Source organism: Rana temporaria, chromosome 1 (genome assembly GCF_905171775.1).
Source record: "Rana temporaria chromosome 1, aRanTem1.1, whole genome shotgun sequence".
Classification (NCBI taxonomy): domain Eukaryota; kingdom Metazoa; phylum Chordata; class Amphibia; order Anura; family Ranidae; genus Rana; species Rana temporaria.
This window is the reverse complement of record NC_053489.1, coordinates 49458574-49482058: the sequence shown is the minus strand read 5'-3', so window position 1 is coordinate 49482058 and position 23485 is coordinate 49458574. Positions and strand designations below refer to the sequence as shown.

At 45.2% G+C, this 23485-nt stretch overlaps 1 protein-coding gene across 4 annotated transcripts in view; it reads right to left on the bottom strand.

The window, feature by feature from the left end:
* NEDD4L (NEDD4 like E3 ubiquitin protein ligase) overlaps nt 1–23485 on the bottom strand; it is a 615111-nt gene that overhangs the window by 311996 nt on the left and 279630 nt on the right. For 3 of the 4 annotated variants that reach the window (XM_040337654.1, XM_040337707.1, XM_040337690.1), the window contains one exon: nt 17994–18075. In XM_040337654.1, the coding sequence (XP_040193588.1) occupies nt 17994–18075 (82 nt within the window). Of the gene's footprint in view, nt 1–4082; nt 4144–17993; nt 18076–23485 lie in introns of those variants that run through there. The other variant, XM_040337699.1, reaches the window with a different exon arrangement.

Below are 23485 nucleotides of genomic sequence, written 5' to 3'. Positions count from 1 at the left end.
GCACTTTTATGTTCTGTAGGGTGATGTATATGTCGCTCGGTGTTTTATGAACAAACATTATTGTCCGCTATTCTTATCTGGATTACAGCAGCTTTATCAAGTTCAAACTGCCTCCAGAGATCCCATGTACCCGTCCATAGCACATTGTGTTCAAGTAATATCAAAGTACTGAACCTAGGCACAAAAAAAACTTTCTTTTAACCACTTGCTTACTGGGCACTTTTACTCCCTTACTGGCCAGGCCAACTTTCAGCGCTGTTTCGCTTTGAATGAAAATTGCGTGGTCATGCAACCCTGTAAAATTGTTATCATTTTTTAGGACATATAAAACTTTCTTTTGGTGGTATTTAATCACCACTGGGCTTCTGATTTTTTGCTAAACAAGTTTTCCTTTATTTCTGTCATAAAATTTTGTAAAACAAAAAATGTTCTCCTGCACTGCTGTGCGCTAATCAACATTTTTGAATACTTTTTATTTTTTTTTAAACTGGCGCCTTTAGGCTGCATTCACACCTCGGCGTACTAAATCGCGGCGTTTTGTCCCGCGAATTGCGGCGACAAATAGCAGCGTTTTGTACCGCAATTCGCGGCGACAAAACGCCGCGATTGTGAATGCAGCCTTCACCCCCTCTATGGAGATGGTTCCCATCTCCTATGCCGAACGCCGAAAGACGCCTGAAAAAAAGGTCCGGGACTTTTTTTCAGGCGGCATGCGTTCGGCGTGGAGATGTGAACCATCTCCATAGAGGTCAATGTTACATCATCCCTTTAGCTTGTCGGGGCGGCACCGGGCGTCACACTACAGGCGACAAAACGCCTAGGTGTGAATGGGCTCTTAGGATGAAAGCAATCCGGGAAGTGATGTCATGACATCCCTTCCAGATTACTAGATCCGAGACCCCAACAAAGCCGATTCCGGCTTTGTTTGGGTCTCCGGCCAGCCGGTGGATGTGACGGCTGGTCGCTCGTGCCTCCTAGTGGGACGGGAGACGCAGGCGGAGCAGCGGGAGGGATGTAATAACAGCCAAGCTACTTGGCCGCATCGGTTGTTAGAAGAAAGCTGACTGTCCGCTCTAAAGAACGGTACCGGGGTGATGCCTGCATATGCAACCCCTTGAAGCAATATCGGTGAGTTTGTGACCGATTCTTCAGAAAAAGTGAACATCGGCCGCAAATCGTCTGACCCCCCAATGTGTGCCGCTCATGCCCGGTACAGACTGGGTATATAGACGGTGCATCCGCAACTGCTGTTACGGTGCTGACAGGGGATGGAGCTCGTTCTGGCTCCTTCCTAGAGAGGTGAATGGAGTGCCAACCTTAGCCTGGACCCCGACCTGGCCACACCCCCAATGCGTTTGTCCCCGCCCCACCGGAGCTTAGTCATGGAGGGTTATAAACAACAGCCAGTGGTGTGTTACATAGTAGGTGAGGTTGAAAAAAGACACAAGTCCAACCTATGAGTGTGCCTGTATGTTGTGGTCGTTCAGGTGCTTATCTAATAGTTTCTTGAAACCATTGATGCCCCCCGCTGAGACCACCGCCTGTGGAAGGGAATTCCACATCCTTGCCACTCTTACAGTAAAGAACCATCTACATAGTTTAAGGTTAAACCTCTTTCTTCTAAATTGAATGAGTGGCCACGTGTCTTGTTAAACTCCCTTCCGCAAAAAAGTTTTATCCCTATTGTGGGGTCACCAGTACGGTATTTGTAAATTGAAATCATATCCCCTCTCAAGCGTCTCTTCTCCAGAGAGAATAAGTCCAGTGCTTTAGATGTAGCATTGAAGCTTTGATGCTAATGGCAGACTTCTCCCCCTCAGTCTGTGCTTCCCATTCTCCATGCCTCTTTTCGACACCAAACCCTTTAATTAAATCTGGCGTTGGCATCACCATGGTTCCTGTTCAGGCCGTTCCTGTAATTGAGTGACATTGCTCTGTCCCTGTTTACAAATTGTGCACCTTCATTGTCACCCTGTCACATGGGCTTCTGATAGCGATGACAAGTGGCTGTTTTGGCACACATTATGCAGACCTTTTCCAATGTTGTCACCATCAGGAAACCTACCCTGGAAAACATTATGCAGCCATTGCTGCTGTGCATATAGACAGGAGGTGGCTGTAGTAGATCAGCAGCACTGGGGTGAAACTAAGGAATGATAACTTATGGCTCCACATTCTGGTTCCTTACTGCGCATGCGCGAGTCACGCTGCACACTCTCTTCTGGGACCTGTGTGTTTCCCAGAAGACAGCGGGAGGGACTGGAAGTGGCGTAACCGCAGCGGGGGTCTATGCCCAGAAGTGGGTGCAAATACCTGTATTATACAGGTATCTGCACCACCCTCCCCCCTGAAAGGTGCCAAATGTGACATCGGAGGGTTCTCAAAAGCTAAGGTTCCATTTTTGTGTGGACCTTCGTTTTAAGACAGCCCTGCCTTGATTAGTCAATCTAGGGTCATTGGGAAAATGCTCCTTATGTTGGTGGTAAGTCTTAAGAACACTACCCTTAGAGGGGATGACCAGAATGACACCCTTGCAGTCATGCTGCTGGCTCTGCCAAGTGGCATTGGACCTGGAACTATGCAGGCACCATCAGATGGAAGGACAGTTAGCCACAGGTCAAGGGTCAACCCCTAGCCAACCCTGGAGGAACCTTAGGGTTCCATGGAAACCTGGTTGAGAATGGCTCCACTAGATAGTGAAGTCAGAACAGCCTGCATTACGAATAAGCAATGGCAGCTCCCATATTTCCCACATAGTTTGCTAAGGGTTTGTGTACACAGATGTTACAGCTGCCAACAAGCCAAACCTATCTTGGAGAATGTGCCTTCCAGGCGTGGGTATGAAAAACAGTTTCTGCCGCGTTGGCTGAGTTTGATCAGTTGTGGTTATTCGATAATAATATTTGTTTTACTTCACAAGGGAGATCTTGGTAGAAATGTTTTATAGTTGCACTACCGTGCTAACCCTTTAACCATTTAAGGATCGCCTCCTGCAGATATACGGCAGAATGGCACAGCTGGGCACAAGCACGTACCTGTACGTCCTCTTTAAGTGCCCAGCCGTGGGTCGCTGTGTAAACACAGCTTCCCCGTTCTTCACAGTGGCAGCTTCATTGATCGTGTGTTCCCTGATATAGGGAAACACGATCAATGACATCACACGTCCAGCCCCACCCTCCAACAGTTCTATGAGGTCACAAATAACCCCTACAGCGCACCCTAGTGGTTAACTCCCAAACTGCAATTGTCATTTTCACAGTAAACAATGCATTTTTATAGCATTTTTTTCTGTGAAAATGACAATGGTCCCAAAAATGTGTCAAAATTGTCCGATGTGTCCGCCATAATGTCGCAGTCACAAAAAAAAAAATCGCTCATTGCCGCCATTAGTAGTAAAAAAAAAATAATCATAATAAAAATGCAATAAAACTATCTCCTATTTTGTAAACGCTATAAATTCTGCGCAAACCAATCGATAAACGATTATTGCAATTTTTTTTACCAAAAATAGGTAGAAGAATACGTATCGGCCTAAACTGAGGGCAAAAAACGTTTTTTTATATATTTTTGGGGGATATTTATTATAGCAAAAAGTAAAAAATATTGAATTTTTTTCAAAATTGTCGCTCTATTTTTGTTTATAGCGCAAAAAATAAAAACCGCAGAGGTGATCAAATACCACCAAAAGAAAGCTCTATTTGTGGGGAAAAAAAAGACGCCAATTTTGTTTGGGAGCCACATCACACGACCGCGCAATTGTCAGTTAAAGCGACACGGTGCCAAATCGCAAAACCTGGCCAGGTCCTTTACCTGCATAAAGGTCCGGGTCTTAAGTGGTTAAGTTACAATATGCTTCAACCAACAGCAATACACCAAACAGATTAAACATGTCTGAACATAACATGCAGTAAAAAAAAAAATTCTACACAATGCAAAGTCAACGCAACCCCAAGACACATTAAGATTTAGTTCAGATTTGAACCCCTGTGCTCAAGAACCAATTAAGCCAAAGCGTAGCAATCAACCTCAGATTTTCTAGGAGTCGATGAAACTTAATAAGCCCTAATAAGAAAAAACAATACCTTTGTCTTTAGTCCTGCAGAAAGATGAGTAATCCGGGAGCCCAAAAAAAATCCACAGAGGCGTCCAAAAAGCTAAAAAGACGACATTCACACAGAGTATTGTAATGGGCCGTCAAAGCGATCGGTGACTGCCAGGCTACGCTTTAATGCCCAACAAACAAAGACGCAGCTAACCAATCGCAGTACGACTTTCTGTTTTCAAAACGAGTTTGACGGCTCTGCCTACCTCCTTCCAAGCCGTCATCCAGCCTTAGAGATAGAAGGGAACTTTCTATGACAGGTTTATTGTGCGGGAACAATGATCGCTGTGTGCACCTAAACACAACAGCAACAGGGACATTCTCGGGAAAACTCAGGTATGCAAGTTATGTAGTAAACTGATTTATTATGCAGGGCAGTTCTTTCTAGTGGTTACTTAATTCATCCACCTTTTGCCAATAAAAAAAAATAAATGCACATATATTTGCAGAAATGTTTTTTTCTTATTTTTGGCATACAAGCCTACAAAGCATTGCAACCACGATCAGTGGAAAGGGCTAGATAATGCTGGACACCCTCCAGTCAGGAAACAAGCTCTCTACCCAACGTGATGCAGCTTCCAATGCACACTGTGAGAAGCTCACAGTGCACAGTTGGGGGTGTGCGACGTGCCGGGTTCAGGGGCGCGCTATGTGCCGGGTTCAGGGGCGCGCTATGTGCCGGGTTCAGGGGCGCACTATGTGCCGGGTTCAGGGGCGCGCTATGTGCCGGGTTCAGGGGCGCGCTATGTGCCGGGTTCAGGGGCGCGCTATGTACAGAGTGCAGAGTTCAGGGGTGCACTACGTACAGAGTGCAGTGTACAGGGGTGTGCGCTATGTACAGGGGTGTGCCATGTACAAAGTGCAGGGTTCATGGGTGCACCATGTATAGAGTGCAGGGTTTAGGGGTGCACCATGCAAAGTGTGCAACCCCAACCCCCCCAAGGTTTCTGTGTTTACAAGTGAAAGAGGGAGTGAAGGTTGAGAGCTGGAGGATCGGAGTCCTGCCACATTCCGGCTGCAAAACTGGATGCAAGGGCCCCTTTTCATGAAAAGGTCTGGCGGGCCACATTGGGCCCGCGGGCCTTGTGTTTGACATATGCGTTATAGAGCTTAAAATTCTTCATTAACCCTTCCCTAATCTGAAAAAAAACAGAAAAAAAAAACAGTACAGGCTTTAGCTGTGTATAACTATTTGCATCTATTTGAGATAGATAGATAGATAGATAGATAGATAGATAGATAGATAGATAGATAGATACCTATCTATAGTTTTTTTAGATTTGTTTTTTTTTATCCATTGGTGGTTAAAAAAAAAAAAAAATCTTAACTTTCTGACCAGACACCCTAATTTGCTATGAGCTGCAATTCCCAAGATATACAACGTATATACACACACCACTATATACCAAAAGTATTGGGACACCTGCCTTTACATGAACTTTAATGGCCTCTCAGTCTTACTCCATAGGGTTCAATATTGAGTTGGCCCACTCTTTGCAGCTATAACAGATTCAACTCTTCTGGGAAGGCTGATGTTGGACGAGAAGGCCTGGCAGCCTCCGCTCTAATTCATCCCAAAGGTGTTCAATCAGGTTGAGGTTAGGACTCTGTGCAGGCCAGTCAAGTTCCTCCACCCCATCTCACTCATCCATGTCTTTATGGACCTTGCTTTATGCACTGGTGTACAGTCATGTTGGAAGAGGAAGGAGCCATCCCCAAACTGTTCCCACAAAGTTGGGAGCATGAAATTGTTAGAGATGTTTTGGTATATTGATGCCTTAAGAGTTCCCTTCACTGGAACTAAGGGGCCAAAACAACCCCTGAAAAACATCCCCACACCATAATCCCCCCTCCACCAAATGATTTGGACCAGTGCACAAAGCAAGGTCCATAAAGACATGGATGAGCGAGTTTGGGGTGGAGGAACTTGACTGACCAGCACAGAGTCCCGACCTCAACCCAATAAAACAGCAGAGATTGTGAGTCAGGCCTTCTCATCCAAATCAGTGCCTGACCTCACAAATGGTCTTCTGGAAGAATGGTCAAACATTCCCATAGACACACTCCTAAACCTTGTGGACAGCCTTCCCAGAAGAGTTGAAGCTGTTATAGCTGCAAAGGGAGGGCCAACTCAATATTGAACCCTACGGACTAAGACTGGGATGCCATTAAAGTTCATGTAAAGGCAGGTGTCCCAATACTTTTGGTAATATAATATAATATATATATATATATATATATATATATATATATATATATATATATATATATATATATATATATATATATATATATATGTATGTATGTATATATGTATATATGCACACACATATACATTTATATTATTACTGGTAATAATAATAATATTAATAATAATAATAAAAGAGTTATGCATAACAGTACGACTTTTTCTCTGGAGTCAAGTGGTAGAGACACCGCACGTTTCTGAATTGCTTACAGGTGCCAAGGAATAGAATAATAGAGAACTGTTGACTTTGGCACAACTTATAAAGCAGTGAGAAGAGAGTAAAGAAAACCATGAAAAATAGGGATTAGAACTATGCCGACAGCTCAGCTGAAGGACAAAAAACTGTAAAGTGTTGATCTGCATATGCCACCTTGAATGCACGTTCTTTATTCTAAAACCGGGTGGTCAGTTTTCAATATTTTCTTAAATCATATTCCCTTACATACAATAGGATCTTAAAATTAGCCAATAACAAAATGGCTTAAACATAAAAGAAAAAAATGGTAATCCAGTGAACTTGTTTCGGGTGTGGATAGGCTTGGATCCTGTTCTTGCTGAACCTTGAATTGTATATTTAGGAGTAGTGAGTTCACCATACCCAGAAATATTCAGGGAAGGACCCCCGAGACCCAGGTGTATCGGAGGCTAAGTTTAGACTTGTGTCTAAACCAGGGCTCGACAAATCCCGGTCGCCAGGTCGCCATGGCGACTAGAAATAGCCTCCTGGCAACTTGGCTTGGAAGGTGGGCAAAACAAATATTTTTATTTTTTTTGTGAAGTCCCCAGCTCTTCCTTGTGTGAGCTGGCGCCATCTGGTGGTGGCCGTTGGTATTAGAAGTTAAGCATTGCAAGTTAAACAGCAATTCTAATGTCATTTTTTACTATTTTCACTGCCATCTCCTTCCCTCTAATTAGAACCCCCAAACATTATATATATTTTTTATCCTAACACCCTAGAGAATAAAATGGCGATCGTTGCAATACTTTCTGTCACGCCGTATTTGCGCAGCGGTCTTACAATCGCACTTTTTTGGGAAAAAATTACACTTTTTTTAATTAAAAAATAAGACAACAGTAAAATAATCCCCATTTTTTTTTTAATATTATGAAAGATAATGTTACGCCGAGTAAATTCATACCCAACATGTCACGCTTCAAAATTGCGTCCGCTCGTGGAATGCCGACAAACTTTTACCCTTTAAAATCTTCATAGGCGATGTTTAAAAAAATCTACAGGTTGCATGTTTTGAGTTACAGAGGAGGTCTAGTGCTAGAATTATTGCTCTCGCTCTACCAATTGCGGCGATACCTCACATGTGTGGTTTGAACACCGCTCACGAATGTTTTCGCTTCTGCGCGCAAGCTCGTCGGGACGGGGCGCGTTTCTGGCTCCTAACTTTTTTTAGCTGGCTCCTAGATTCCAAGCAAATTTGTCAAACCCTTGTCTAAACAAGTGAAAAGTGATCCCCATTCGGATAGCTTTTCAGAGGCATTAGGCAGTAAAAGGGGACTTGTTTTAACCCCATAATTACCGCGCCAACGCTCTTGCTGGCCACTTGCAGCACTTTCCTTTTCGCTCAAATGAGTGGTCTAAGCGAGACATGAGTGATAGTTTTTGCCTGCAAAACATTGCAGCACACCAACACTGTGTGGCCCCTCTGTGCCAGTAGCAGCAGGAGTGGCCCTTTTTTTTGAAGACGATGGTGTGCCAGGTACACAGCAGGAACCAATATCACTCCAGCGCCAAGGTATGGCACCAGTTCTTTTAGGGAGGCACTCTCTAGATTCCAGGCATCTCCAGCACATGACCCAGGTTTTGGTCTTCTAAGATCCACTTGGCTTTGCTGCCAACCTCAGGCTGGGGAATCCTCAAGCACAACTAATAAAGGATATACGATTTAAAAAAAAACACACCACAAAGGGGGCACACCAGCCTTGTATATTAACCAAGACACCATTGTGAGCCATGGACTCACAACATGTTGGCATCTGCAGAACTCTGGGACATCTTCTCGGTCCATCTGGAGGCGAGCAACCAGTTCTGGTACATTTGTTGGAAATTTGTGATGGGCTTGACGCTCTATATCAGTGGTCTCCAAACTGCAGCCCTTTGCATGCCTTTATCAGGCCCTATTGCTCCCACTGACACCAACAATAGGACACTATTCTTCCTATAGACACCAATGATGGGACACTATTCCTCTCACTGACACCAACAATAGGACACTATTCTTCCTATAGACACCAATGATGGGACACTATTCCTCCCACTGACACCAATAGGACACTATTCTTCCTATGAACACCAATGATGGGACACTATTCCTCCAAATGATACCAATGAGGGGGCACTATTCCTCCCTATGATACCAATGATGGGACACTATTCCTCCCTATGACACCAATGATGGGGCACTATTCCTTCCACTGACACCAATGATGGGGCACTATTCCTTCCACTGACACCAATGATGGGACACTATTCCTCCCACCAATACAAATGATGGGACACCATTCCTTCCACTGACACCAATGATGGGGCACTATTCCTCCCACTGAAGGGAGACCCACCTGACTGCTGGGGGGAGGTTGGTGGCGGATGGCCTGCCTCCTCTCCCAAAAAAAACACACCACCAGCTGCCACTTGTCATGACTAGCATTGCTAGGGGGTGTTTTTCAAAGAAAAATAAAGCATGGAGACGTGGATGAATGGGCGAGTTTGCTTTGAATATTAAAATTAAATTAAAGTGGTCGTTAAGGCTGAAGGTATTTAACCATCATGCATATTATGCATGAAGGTCAAAAACATTCAGTGTGCAGCTCCCCACCAATACTTACCCAAGCCCCATCATGATCAAGTGATGTGCACAAGAGCCTTGGCTCTCTTGGGTCTCTCTCTTCTTATTGGCTGAGACACAGCCAGTGAGGAGGAAGCAGGGGGGCAGGGCTGAGCCACGATCTGTGTGTCCCATAGACACAAGGAGGCATCTGGGGAGTAAGCATGCACAAACTCTGGGGGCACTCAGCAGAGAGGAGAGGCCAGAAGGGTCGACAGGGGAACAGGAGGATGCAGGGGGCTCTGTGCAAAACCATTACACAGAGCAGGTAAGTATAACATGTTATTAAAAGAAAATAAAAAGCTGAACCTTTATAACCATAACCGATAAAGTGTATTTCTGCTTTAAATATATGATGAATCGGACAAAGAACAACATTGGCAGTCATGTCCATGCTAGGACCCAAAGGTCTCCATGCCACCCAGGAGTGCTGGTATAACATTATTTTCAGTCTCTGCACACGTAGGGCAGAGGACAGCTGACAAGTCACACACTGTACAGCAGCATCCCTTCACATGTTTACAATAAATGTTTATATTTAGAAGGAATGCTATGAGCAATGTACGACGAGGCATCCGCCATCTCCAGCAGCGGGATAATCATGGATAGATCTATTACTTCTCTTTTAGCACCTGCGAGGATATCGGACATGCCAGTCTAGGGCTACAAATCGGCCCCGTCATATGAAATGTACCCTGCCCAGAGGTACATGATGAAGATCTGCTAGGTCCAACGGTGGCTTAATTCCCTGATTTGGGCAAAAAGTTCATCTGATAGACCCAGCAGTGAACTCTCTAATAAAATACAGATAGCTGAAGCCAATGTAAAGCCTGGGGGTGGTGTAGAATGTTCATAACGTTCAACCTAAAATGGATTCGAAGTCAAAAAAGTGAAGATGTTTCTTCAAAATTAACATCAAGAAAAGTTACTTGTGCCTAAGCAGAGCTTTTCAGTACCCTGAAACGTGTGTTGTCTCATCTAGAATTCCTCCTGAAAAACAGCAGTGTACTATCTCATAGCTGTGTATCTCCAGTACGAGATCTAAGGCACTGCTGCCCCTGACTGCTAGTCTCAAAAGATTTGTAGTGAGATTTGGCGATGTCTCCTTACCAGGGCTTTTTTTTCTTCAGCAATTGGTGCCCATAGGTGCCCCAGGTCTATAGTGTATACTAAAACAAAAAAATGTACTGTGCGCCGCTAAAGTGTTTGGGCTTTGCTGGAAGAAAATGTGGCAACCCTAACCTAGCCCCTCTCCCACTGTGGTTGTACACATGTCCACCGGAAACCCGGCGATCGTTCGTAGAGAGGCAGAACGGCGGTCTGCCTATGTCAACAAGGCAGACCGCTGTTCTACTAGAAAGGAAAATGGAGATCTCATGTTTCTGCTAAACGGAAACATGGATCTCTGTTTTTCTTTAGTCAAAGCACCCTCCTACAGTTAGAAAGCACACATAGGGAACACATTTAACCTTTTGATTGCCCTTGTTAAACCCTTCCCTGCCAGTGTCATTTATACATTGACAGTGCATTTTTTTCTTTCACTGATCACTGTATTGGTGTCATTGGTCCCTAAAAACTTGGTGTCAGATTTGTCCTCCGCAATGTCACAGTCCAGCTAAAAATCGCTGACCGCCGCCAATACTAGTAAAGCATATTTAAAAAAAAGTCCCTAAATATATCCTATACTTTGTGGATGTGATAACCTTTGCGCAAAGCAATCAATTAGGGTACCAAGCATTTGCCCGAGTACTTGTACTCGGGCAAATGCTCCCGATGCTTCACCCGATACATGTACTGTCAGCGGTGATCAGTGCATGGGGAAGTTACAAGTTCCTCTTCTCTCTCTCCCCCCGCGCGCGGCTTTCAGCTGCTTTAAAATCAGCGGTGATCAGTGCATGGGGAAGTTACAAGTTCCTCTTCTCTCTCTCCCCCCGCGCGCGGCTTTCAGCTGCTTTAAAATCAGCGGTGATCGGTGCTTGTAACTCCCCCACACACGATCATCGCTGACTGTCCCGTGTCCTCCTCCAGCCCCCCTCCGTTTTGCTGCAGTCTCCCTCCCTTCGTGTCCCCCGCCGTGTTTCTCTCTCCCCCCGTGTATTCCGCCGTGTTTCTCTCTCCTTTCAGTGCTCCTCCTCCACCCCCTGGAACTGTCAGGATGGAGAGCGGAGGTAGGAGCCGGTAAATCCGGCTCCTAACTGCTCTGAATGGACAGAGTCAGTGATCACATAACTGAAACATTGTAAAATGTGATTACAAATGTTTCAGTTTATGAATGAAGAGAAGACGCGGTCTTCTCTGCATACATTTTCAGCGCAGCTGAGGCTGCTGAGAAAGGAACTGGCGAATCTGTGTCCCTTTGTCTGTCTCAAAGGGGAGATGTCAGAGGTCTGTTAAGACCCCTGATATCTCACCAAAGCCCCCCCTGGAAAAAATAAATAAATATTATTGTAGAAAATAATAAAAAAATAAAAGAAAAAACACACTGACACGGTCCACCCTCCCCCCCCCCTTAAAAAAAAGAAAGCATTATAAATAAATAAAAAAAAATTAAAAAAAAATTGTAAAAAATTAAAAAAAAAATTGTTAAAGATAAAAAAAAAAAAAAACTACTGACACATGTGGCGCTGTCACATGAGATTAAAAAAAAGTATTGGTATTCGGTATCGGCGAGTACTTGAAAAAAAGTATCAGTACTTGTACTCGGTCTTAAAAAAGTGGTATTGGGACAACCCTACAATCAATATACACTTTTCGGCGATTTTTTTTTACCAAAAATATGTAGCAGAATACATATTGGCTTTAATTTATGAAGAAATTTATTTTTATTAGACATGTTTTATAGCAGAAAGTACAAAATATATATATATATATATTTTCAAAATTGTCGCTTTTTTTTTTTGTTTATAGCGCAAAAACGACCAAATCAAATACCACCAAAAGAAAGCTCTATTTGTGGGGAAAAAAGGACGTCAATTTTATTTGGGTACAACATCGCACGACTGCGTAATTGTCAAAGAAACGCAGTGCCGTATAGCAAAAAATGGCCTGATGATTAAGGGTGTAAATCCTTCCAGGGCTGAGGTGGTTAAGCACATTGTTTTTTTATTTATTGTGGCGATTGATGAGGATCAGACCACATTTTGGGGCAAATGACTGCAGAAAAACAGGTAATTCCAAGAGGTTCACGTACTATTTCCTGCCAGTGTATAGTATACTGTCCTATCTATTTACAAAGGTTAGCAGTATAAAGGACAACAGTCAATGGTAACTGAGAGTGCAAAGTTTTGCTTTAAACATCACCTTACAGACTTGGAAATGATAAATACAGTTTTTTTATAATCTGATTGAGATTCTGCCTATGACCAGAATGTGGCCCCTGGTTCTGGCGTAGTCCTGATCGTATACTATAAACACTCGGATGATGCCTACACATAGCATTGATTATGTCATATAGCTCACGGTCAGGTCTGTACCTTATCTATGAGTCCAATAAACAGGTCTGCTTACACAACACATGCTATATACACAACAGCCAGATCACTGAAAACTCACAAACTGTATATAAACACAATTACCTTTAACCGCTTTAGCGCCAGGCCTTTTCTGACACTTTTTGTTTACATGTAAAAATCTGTATTTTTTGCTAGAAAATTTCTTAGAACCCCCCAAACATTATGGGCCAGATTCATGTAGAATTACGGTGGCGTAACGTATCCCGTTTACGTTACACCGCCGCAAGTTTTCAGCGTAAGTGCTTGATTCACAAAGCACTTGCCTGTAAACTTGCAGCGACGTAGCGTAAAGCCGTCCGGCGCAAGCCCGCCTAATTCAAATGGGGCGTGTATCATTTAAATTAGGCGCGTTCCCGCGCCGAACGTACTGCACATGCTCCGTTTTTAAATTTCCCGCCGTGCTTTGTGCGAAATGACGTCACCCGACGCAATGTTTTGAATGGCGACGTGCGTTACGTACTTTCGTATTCCCGGACGACTTACGCAAAAGAAAAAAAATAATTGAAATTCGACGTGGGAACGACGGCCATACTTTAACATGGGCTGTCTATTTTTACACCACCTAAATAGCAGCCGTAACTTTGCGACGGGAAAAGCCGACTAGCGACGACGTAAGAGAATGCGACAAACGCGCGTACCTTCGTGGATCGCCGTAAACAGCTAATTAGCATACCCGACGCGGAAAACGACGCAAACTCCACCCAGCGGGCGCCGAAGTATTGCATCCTAAGATCCAAAGGCGTACGAAGCCGTACGCCTGTCGGATCTTAGCCAAATGCCGTCGTATCTTTGTTTGTGAATTACAAATAAAGATACGACGCGGCAAATTTGAAAGTACGCCAGAGTATCAGCAGATACTCCGGCATACTTTTTATGTGAATCTGGCCCTATATGTATATTTTCTTTAAAGTAGAGGCGCTAGAGAATAAATTAGCGGGTGTTGCAATATTTTATGTCACCCGGTATTTATGCAATGGTTAAATTATATATATATATATATATATATATTAATTTTCATACAAAAAAAAAATACATAACCCAAATTTTTGTAAAATATAAAAGATGTTGTTACACAGACTAAATATATACCAAACATATCGCGCTTTAAAAGTGTGCACGCTCCCGTGTATCAGCGATAAACAACATAAATTAGTGGGTGTTGCAATATTTTATGTCACCTGGTATTTGTACAGTGGTATTTCAAATTTTTGGGAATTTTCATGCAAAAAAAAAAATAATACATAACCCACATTTTTGGTAAAATATAAAAGACTATGTTACACAGAGTAAATGGATACCAAACATGTCACGCTTAAAAATTGAGCACGCTTCTGCGCATCCATCGGTGACACTTTAACCACTTAAAGCAGAGGTTCACCCTAAAACATCTATATACCATTACATCCAGCATTCTTCCGCCATATACAGTATGCTGTTTTTTTTTTTTGCACGTCACCAGTTTTCCGTAAATAGCACCTGCGCCCGCCGTGTAGAGCTGACTGCACAGGCGCCATATAGAGCCGACTCGCAGATCGGCTATTTACGGAAAACTGGTGACGCGCCTTATGCGCCAAGGGAAGTTTTTCACCAGACGTCAATCCTCTAACCTCTCAATAGGAACGCCCACTCCCGCGGGAGCCAGAACCCGGAAGCCGGGGGGGAAATAACGATAAAACGGTATGTACGACGAAAAAATAAAAAAAAACAGCATACTGTAGATGGCGGAAGTATGCTGGATGTAATGGTACATAGATGTTTTTTAGGGTGAACCTCCGCTTTAAGCCCCGGACCATTATGCAGGTAAAAGGACCTGGTCCCTTTTTGCGGTTCGTTACTGCGTCGCTTTAACTGACAAAATTGGCGTCCTTTTTTCCCCCACAAATAGAGCTTTCTTTTGGTGGTATTTGATCACCTCTGTGGTTTAAATTTTTTGCACTATAAACAAAAATTGAGCGGCAATTTAGAAAAAAATGCAATATTTTTTACTTTTTGCGATAATAAATATCCCCCAAAAATATATAAAAAAAAATGTTTTCCCTCAGTTTAGGCCGATACGTATTCTACATATTTTTGGTAAAATAAAACGCAATAAGCGCTTATTGATTGGTTAGAGCATTTAGAAAATAGGGGATAGTTTTATGGAATTTTTATAAATTATTTTTTACTAGTAATGGCGGCAATCAGCGATTTTTTATGGTGACTGCGACATTATGGCGAAAACATCGGACACTTTTGACACTATTTTGGGACCATTGTCATTTTTACAGCTCTCCATCCTGACAGATCCAGGACGATGGGAGCGGAGGAGCACGGAGGGGGGACAGGAGGAGCCTGGAGGACGACATAGTGGGGGACTGGAGGAGGATATGGGGGACAGTCAGGGGATGATCAGTGCAGCGGCGGGAGGGAGTTCCAAGCACCGATCCCAATGTATAGATTTCAATATAGCAGCTGAAAACCTCGGGGGGGGGGGGGGGGGGGGTTCGAGGAGGAGAAGCGGCCATCAGCTGCTATATTGAAATATATACAGGGTGATCGGTGCTTGTAACTCCCCCAACCGTCACACCAATCGCCCCTGACTGTCAAAGTATCGGATCAAGCATTGGAGCATTTGCGTGAGTACAAGGACTCGCACAAATGCTCTATATCGGTATCGAGACAACCCTAGCCAAAATAAACAATTAACCACTTAAGGACCGCCTCCTGCAGATATACGTCGGCAGAATGGCACGGCTGGGCACATATACGTACAGGTACGTCCTCTTTAAGTGCCCAGTCGCGGGTGCACGGCGTCAGTCCGAAGCTCCGTGACCGCGGGACCCGATAGCCGCTGGAGTCCCGCGATCGGTCCCCGGAGCTGAAGAACAGGGAGAGCCGTGTGTAAACACAGCTTCCCCGTTCTTCACAGTGGCAGCTTCATTGATCGTGTGTTCCCTGATATAGGGAAACACGATCAATGACGTCACACGTCCAGCCCCGCCCCCCTACAGTTAGAAAAGCATATGAGGTCACACATAACCACTAGGGGGCGCTGTAGGGGTTATCTACTAAACGGCACTGTAATTTTCACAGTAAACAATGCATTTTTATAAAAAAAATTTGCTGTGAAAAGGACAATGGCCCCAAAAATGTGTCAAACTTGTCCGATGTGTCCGCCACAATGTCGCAGTCACGAAAAAAATCGCTGATTGCCGCCATTAGTAGAAAAAAAAATGTATAAAAATGCCATAAAACTATCTCCTATTTTGTAAACGCTATAAATTTTTCGCAAACCAATCGATAAATGCTTATTGCGATTTTTTTTTACCAAAAGTAGGTAGAAGAATACGTATCAGCCTAAACTGAGGAAAAAAAACTTGTTTTATATCTTTTTGGGGGATATTTATTATAGCAAAAAGTAAAACATATTGCATTTTTTTTCAAAATTGTCGCTCTATTTTTGTTTATAGCGCAAAAAATAAAAACCACAGAGGTGATTAAATACCACCAATAGAAAGCTCTATTTGTGGGAAAAAAGGACGCCAATTTTGTTTGGGAGCCACATTGCACGACCGCGCAATTGTCTGTTAAAGCGACGCAGTGCCGAATCGCAAAAACTGGCCAGGTCCTTTACCTGCATAAAGGTCCTGGTCTTAAGTGGTTAAAAAACTGATTACAGTGCCATTAAATACTGGATGTGTATGGATTATTTCTGAAGAATAAAGATATTTGGTGTCACTTCACGGACATCCTGTTAATATAAAGGTAGATTTATATGTGCATCTAACTCTCCCTTGCCCCTAATGATCTAATCCTAGGATCAAGACACTATTCCTTGATAGACACAGTGTGGTGAGTGATCACTGTCAGCCCAGGACAGAAGTGTGTTCCTTCAGAAACATCAGGACAAAACAACTTTAACCTCTTGATGCCCTGCAACGTAACCATAGATTCTGGGGCTTTTAGTGTATTTATTGTAGTAATTGTGGTTTATTGCTTTTTTTCTGCCTGCAGAGCACTTTCATGTAAAAGCAATCTTAGCGGCTAAAAAGCCACAGGATTGCTTTTACGGTAGTGGGTCCGATCTTGGCATGATCTAAAGTTTTTAAAGGCAGAGGAGAGATCTGGGGTCTAATAGACCCCAGATGTCTCAGTAAAGAGAACCTGTTACTGCATATTGCTCTCTCAAGGGATGTTCACATTCTTTGTGATAACAATTAAAGTGCTAAAAAAAAAATATTAAAATAAAAGGTACATTGTAAAAATAAAATAAATAAATATTTTTTTTTACATTTTGTTATATTGTCTCTGTCCCCCCATGCTCACAAAAAATGGCGAACGCATGCGTCAGTACGTAAACAATCGCACCACACATGTGAGGTATCACCATGAACGTCATGACGATCATGGGCAGTAATTCTAGCAACAGTCCTACTGTGTAAATCTAAAGTGGTAACCTGTAAAGGATTTTAAAGCGTTGCCTATGGATTATATAATATATGCAGTTTGTCATCGTTCCACTGGCATGCGCAATTATAAAGTGTGACACGTTTGGTATCTGTTTATTCAACGTAACATCATCTTTTACCAAACAATAGGGTATTAGATTGTGTTTTTTGTGCATTACATTTCAATAAATTGAACAACTTGTGTTTGAAAATCTGCTACACAAAGAACATGTGACAAAACAAAAACTACAAAATCCACCATTTTGTTTTCCAAAAAATACATGATGTTTGGGGGTTTTTTTAAGTAATTTTCTAGCAAAAAATATAAATTTCTACATGTAAACAGTGTCAGAAAAAGGCTTGGTCTTCAGAGGATCTTCAGCAAGCGCCCACTCCCCCAAATAAAAATATTTTATAATAACTACTGTAGCTGCTGACTTTTATTAAAAAGGACACTTGCCTGGTTCAGGGATCCAGCGCTGTCCTCACCCAGGCCAGTTTTTCTCTGGTCGTTGGGTCCCAGCACCGCTATGTCTAGTGTGGGAAGCGGTCTGTGACTCCTTGCGGCGTCACAGACCGCTTTCCATGGTGCATGTGTGAGCTATGCTAGGCATTGTGAATGGTCCCGGAGCCTCCTGGAACTGTGCCTTGTCCCAGATGGCTGCAGGCAAACGGTGGGGGGTTGGGGGGTGAACTTCCATTCAGATCGCCTATCAATACTAGATACTTGCTCCCCACAAAAAAGTGCCTTTGGGTGAAGTTCTGCTTTAAACAAGTTATTCACATTTTGCAACACTTCAACTCCACTCTGGAAATCACCATGTTGGTGGATCTGTGTATATTTACTGATGGTAAATGCTTACTCACCTTTTTTATGGTCTTCGTCTGGACCAGAGCAAGCTCTCTGTTTTCATCTGCTACATACAGGGACAGTTTCACGTAGGGGTCACTGCAAGAGAAAACATACAGCATTATGACATAGCACAGACATGGATGTAAGGCCACCTATACAAATGTACATCGCTCCCCCCCCCCCCCCCCCCCCCCCGTGGCTGCAGATGGGCATCGATCAGGCAGCATTCATGGCAATGGAGAGGATGCATTCATGGCAATGGTGAGGCTGCATTTATGGGCACTGACCCTTATTTTACTTCAGAGTTCTTTATTTAACCACTTGACCACTGGGCACTTAAACCCCCTTCCTGACCAGACCAATTTTCAGCTTTCGGTGCTCTCACAATTTGAATGACAATTACTCCGTCATACAACATTGTACCCATTTGAAATTTTTGTCCTTTTTTTCACACAAATAGAGCTTTCTTTTGGTGGTATTAGATCACCTCTGGGTTTTTTATTTTTTGCGCTATAAAAGAAAAACGACAGAAAATTCTGTAAAAAAAAAAAAAAAAAACAACTTGTTTCTGTCATATTAGCAGGTTATTTCTCACACACAGCATATGCATACCACGAATGACACCCCAAAACACATTCTGCTATTCTTCCCGAGTATGGCTGGATCTGTGACATATGGTACTGTATGCTGGACAGTATTTGCATCATATATGTTCTGTACATTGTGTATAACTATGATAGGCCTGATATTTTTGATATTTTGTATTGTGTAAAATTTTTAGTTTTTGTAATAAATTGATATATTTTTTTATATATATTTTGAAGTTTTTTATGTGTTGCCTACATAATCCCATTACTTGAGGTTTTTCGAATATTTTCTTAATGGTACCTGCTCAGACTTGAGCGTTTCATTGCTTGCAGCTTGACACATTTTTCTTAAAAAAAAAAAAAAAAAATAGAACAGACGCCGATCTGGGGGCTGGAGGTCTGGGCGTGGTGGGGTGTTGGTGATTGGTGAATATGGGGCAAGTTGTGGCCCTTCTGTGGGTCTAAGTGGGGGTTGGGTACATGGCATGGTGGAGGTCACGTGGTGTTGGGGGGGGCGTGGGCGGTCACGGGAATAGACAGTTGGATCTTTATTGCATATGGACTGTATTTTAGCAGACTAATGCTTTATTCGTGCTATGCACGTTTTTTTAGGTTCTCATATAAGTTTATGAAGCCAAAAATACGTGACCCCCCCCCCCCCCCCCCAAATCCCAAATAAAAAACAACCTTCTGTTTAAACCTTTAAAGCGGGAGTTCACCCATAAAACAATTTTTCCCCTTAGATGGATGCTCGTTTTGTCTAGGGGAATCGGCTAGTTGTTTTAAAATATGAGCCGTACTTACCGTTTTCGAGATGCATCTTCTCCGTCGCTTCCGGGTATGGGTCTTCGGGAGCGGGCGTTCCTTCTTGATTGACAGTCTTCCGAGAGGCTTCCGACGGTCGCATCCATCGCGTCACTAGTAGCCGAAAGAAGCCGAACGTCGGTGCGGCTCTATACTGCGCCTGCGCACCGACGTTCGGCTTCTTTCGGAAAATCGTGACGCGATGGATGCGACCATCGGAAGCCTCTCGGAAGACTGTCAATCAAAATAGGAACGCCCAGTCCCGCAGCCCATACCCGGAAGCGGCGGAGAAGATGCATCTCGTAAACGGTAAGTACAGCTCATATTTTAAAACAACTAGCTGATTCCCCTAGACAAAACGAGCATCCATCTAAGGGGAAAAAGTGGTATGTACGGGTGAACCCCCGCTTTAACTAAATTTCAGAAAGTTAAACAAGATTGTAAGCTTCTAACGGGGGTTTAATACCTGCACAATGCAGATATCTATTAAAAACAACCACACCCAGCAGCATGGGCATCCGCTCCATAGGACAAGAGGGGGCAACTGACCCCCCCTGGAAAATCGAGAAGGTGTTGAAGAGTGAAGACGCCCCTCCGCGACTGAAGCAGTGACAGCGTCGCGGTGAACGGCAGGTTAGAACAGGAAGAGAAAGGCGAGCTGCTGGCCGTGGCGTTGCAAGAGGGGTTGGGGGGTGGTCTATTGCGGGGTGACACCACTGCACCTGACCATCATCCCCTTCTCTCACGGCCATGGGCTGTCTGAGCCGCCCCGGGCCGGATGTCACACAGGCACAGCAAGCAGAGTGAAGCCGCCTCCCCCTCCAGTGTTTATATGTACATAGAGAGGGAGGGGAGGGAACCTGCTGTGCCTGTGCTGTACTGATCTGAGGTACTGAATGGGATAGGGGTCCATCTGTGCTGAAGGGGGGTTTGTGCTGAATGGGGGGTCTATCTGTGCTGAAGGGGGGGGTCCATCTGTGCTGAAGGGGGGGTCCATCTGTGCTGAAGGGGGGGGGGGGGTCCATCTGTGCTGAAGGGGGGGGTCCATCTGTGCTAAAGAGGGGGGGTCATCTGTGCTGAAGGGGGGGGGGTCCATCTGTGCTGAAGGGGGGGGGGGTCCATCTGTGCTGAAGGGGGGGGGGGGGTCCATCTGTGCTGAAGGGGGGGGGGTCCATCTGAGCTGAAGGGGAAGGGGTCCATCTGAGCTGAAGGGGAAGGGGTCCATCTGAGCTGAAGGGGGGGTCCATCTGTGCTGAAGGGGGGGTCCATCTGTGCTGAAGGGGGGGGGGTCCATCTGTGCTGAAGGGGGGGTCCATCTGTGCTGAAGAGGGGGGGTCATCTGTGCTGAAGGGGGGGGGGTCCATCTGTGCTGAAGGGGGGGGGGTCCATCTGTGCTGAAGGGGGGGGGGTCCATCTGTGCTGAAGGGGGGGGGTCCATCTGTGCTGAAGGGGGGGGGGTCCATCTGTGCTGAAGGGGGGGGGGTCCATCTGAGCTGAAGGGGAAGGGGTCCATCTGTGCTGAAGGGGGGGGTCCATCTGTGCTGAAGGGGGGGTCCATCTGTGCTGAAGGGGGGGGGGGTCCATCTGTGCTGAAGGGGGGGGGGTCCATCTGTGCTGAAGGGGGGGGGGGTCCATCTGTGCTGAAGGGGGGGGTCCATCTGTGCTGAAGGGGGGGGGTCCATCTGTGCTGAAGGGGGGGTCCATCTGTGCTGAAGGGGGGGGGGGGGGTCCATCTGTGCTGAAGGGGGGGGGTCCATCTGTGCTGAAGGGGGGGTCCATCTGTGCTGAAGGGGGGGGTCCATCTGTGCTGAAGGGGGGGAGTCCATCTGTGCTGAAGGGGGGGGTCCACCTGTGCTGAAGGGGGGTCCACCTGTGCTGAAGGGGGGTCCACCTGTGCTGAAGGGGGGGGGTCTGTGCTGAAGGGGGGGGGTCTGTGCTGAAGGGGGGGGTCTGTGCTGAAGGGGGGGTCTGTGCTGAAGGGGGGGTCTGTGCTGAAGGGGGGTCTGTGCTGAAGGGGGGGGTCTGTGCTGAAGGGGGGGGTCTGTGCTGAAGGGAGGGGTCTGTGCTGAAGGGGGGTCCATCGGTATTGAATGGAGGGGTCTTTGCAGAATGGGGGGGGGTGTCTGTGCTGAAGGGGGGTCCATATGTGCTGAATGGTGGGGTCTGTGCAGAATGGGGGGTCCATCTGTGCTAAAGGGAGGTCTGCATTGAAGAGGGGTCTGTACATTCTCTAGGCTATATTTATATAGGTGAAGCTGAATTATATCAAGACCTATTTCAAACTGCCAGCTTGCCGCGTTATCGGTAAAGCGCCGCTAAAAAACGGCATCTTACCATCGTTTTAGCTGCGCTATTCGGCCGCTAGTGGGGCACTTTTAACCCCCTGCTAGCTTTTGAAGGAAAGAAATAAAAAAAAGGGACTGTGTATTGCCGCTGTCGAAGCGCCCCCCCTGAAAAAATGGCAGCGGACGCCCATGCCCAGCAGGACTTCAGTATTGGGCTTTAATCTGGAAATGGCCAGATTCAGATGAAAGGTGTTGCCCTGACTATTTTCCGCTGTGCGCCCCGGGGGCTCTTTCCTTGGTGCCCAACTCCCTTGAGAGTCTTGGAATAAAACGTCATATTCCCTTGTAGAAAGAAAAAGAGGAATGCAGATGCAGGAATGTTCCTAGTGTTTGTTTTCACCAGCCGTGACTCCTGGGGGTAACAATTAGCAGCGTGTTTGAGTTAATAACACTCCGATCACGTCTCAGAGGACGGCAGGCAAATGCTTGCAGATGACAGAACAGAATTTTAAGGAGATTTAGCCTGAGTGGTCCAGCTACATCTAGCGGTGACAAGCGCCAGCTCTGCTGATCCCAACACAAGTGGCTCTGGGCTTGGCTGGACCCGCACAAGGGGCAACTCCCAGACAACTGAGCCAAGAACCACAATCCAGTCTAATTTGTTATTGCAATTAAAAGGAAAACTTGACATTTCTTTGACCGTCTAAAACATTCAACGGCCACTAGCTACACCTGCTGCTTAAAGTGAATAGCCAAATGGTTACATTCCTATAATGCAATACATAAAGCATGCAAACAGTCAAGAGGTTGAGTTATTGTCGTACCAAATATTAAGTAGCACTAAGGCTGCATTCACACCTGAACGTGGCGTATGTTACCGCGATTTGCCGCGACAAATTGCAGCATTTTGTCCCGCGATTTGCCGCGACAAAACGTGGCGTTTAAGCCTAACATACACCGGAGGGGTGATCAACATTGTCGGCTATGCCGAACGCCGAAAGCCGCCTGAAAAAAAGGTCCGGGACTTGTTTTGAGCTTCAGGCGTACGGCGTTTCGGCGTGGAGATGTGAACCATCTCCATAGCCGACAATGTTAAATCACCCCTCCAGCGTATTGCAGGCTGCAATAGCGTCGCGCTACAGGCGACAATACGCCTAGGTGTGAATGGAGCCTTAAGCTTCACATTTTTTGACTAGTATTACATTTGTATAGACCAGTTGAGCAGAAGACAATAAATGAGAGTCCACTGGCCGCAACTCTGTACAGAAAGCACTTACCTAGTTAAAGGGGTGTTCCAGCCTTTTTTTTAAGTTTATTAAAAGTCAGCAGCTACAAAAAGTGTAGCTGCTGGCTTTTAATAAACAGACACTTACCTGCTCCACGGCTTCAGCAACGCGCCGGCCGGGGCTCCGCTCCTCGCCGGCCGGCGTCTTCATTCCTAGTGTGGGCACCTGGCAATGACAGCTTTCGGATTCACGGCCGGGCACCCACTGTGCATGCGCGAGCGGCGCCGTCCGATTGGACAGGCGCTCGTCTACAGGGAGGGGCTGCAATAAGACGATTAAGCTAATCGCCGTACCAGCCCCTCGGCGGAAGGAGGAAGTGGAACAGGAAGTCCCCTTCTCCTGAAGCCCCCACTCCCCCCCCCCAAAAAAAATTACATGCCAAATGTGGCATGTAAGGGGGCGAGGAGTGGGTTAAGCGTAAATTCCATTTTTAGGTGGAACTCCGCTTTAATTTTTCATAAAAAAAAATTGACCTCATTCCCCCATCCGCCTCATGCACACTGGACGTTAACCACTTAAGGACCGGCTCACGTACATATACGTC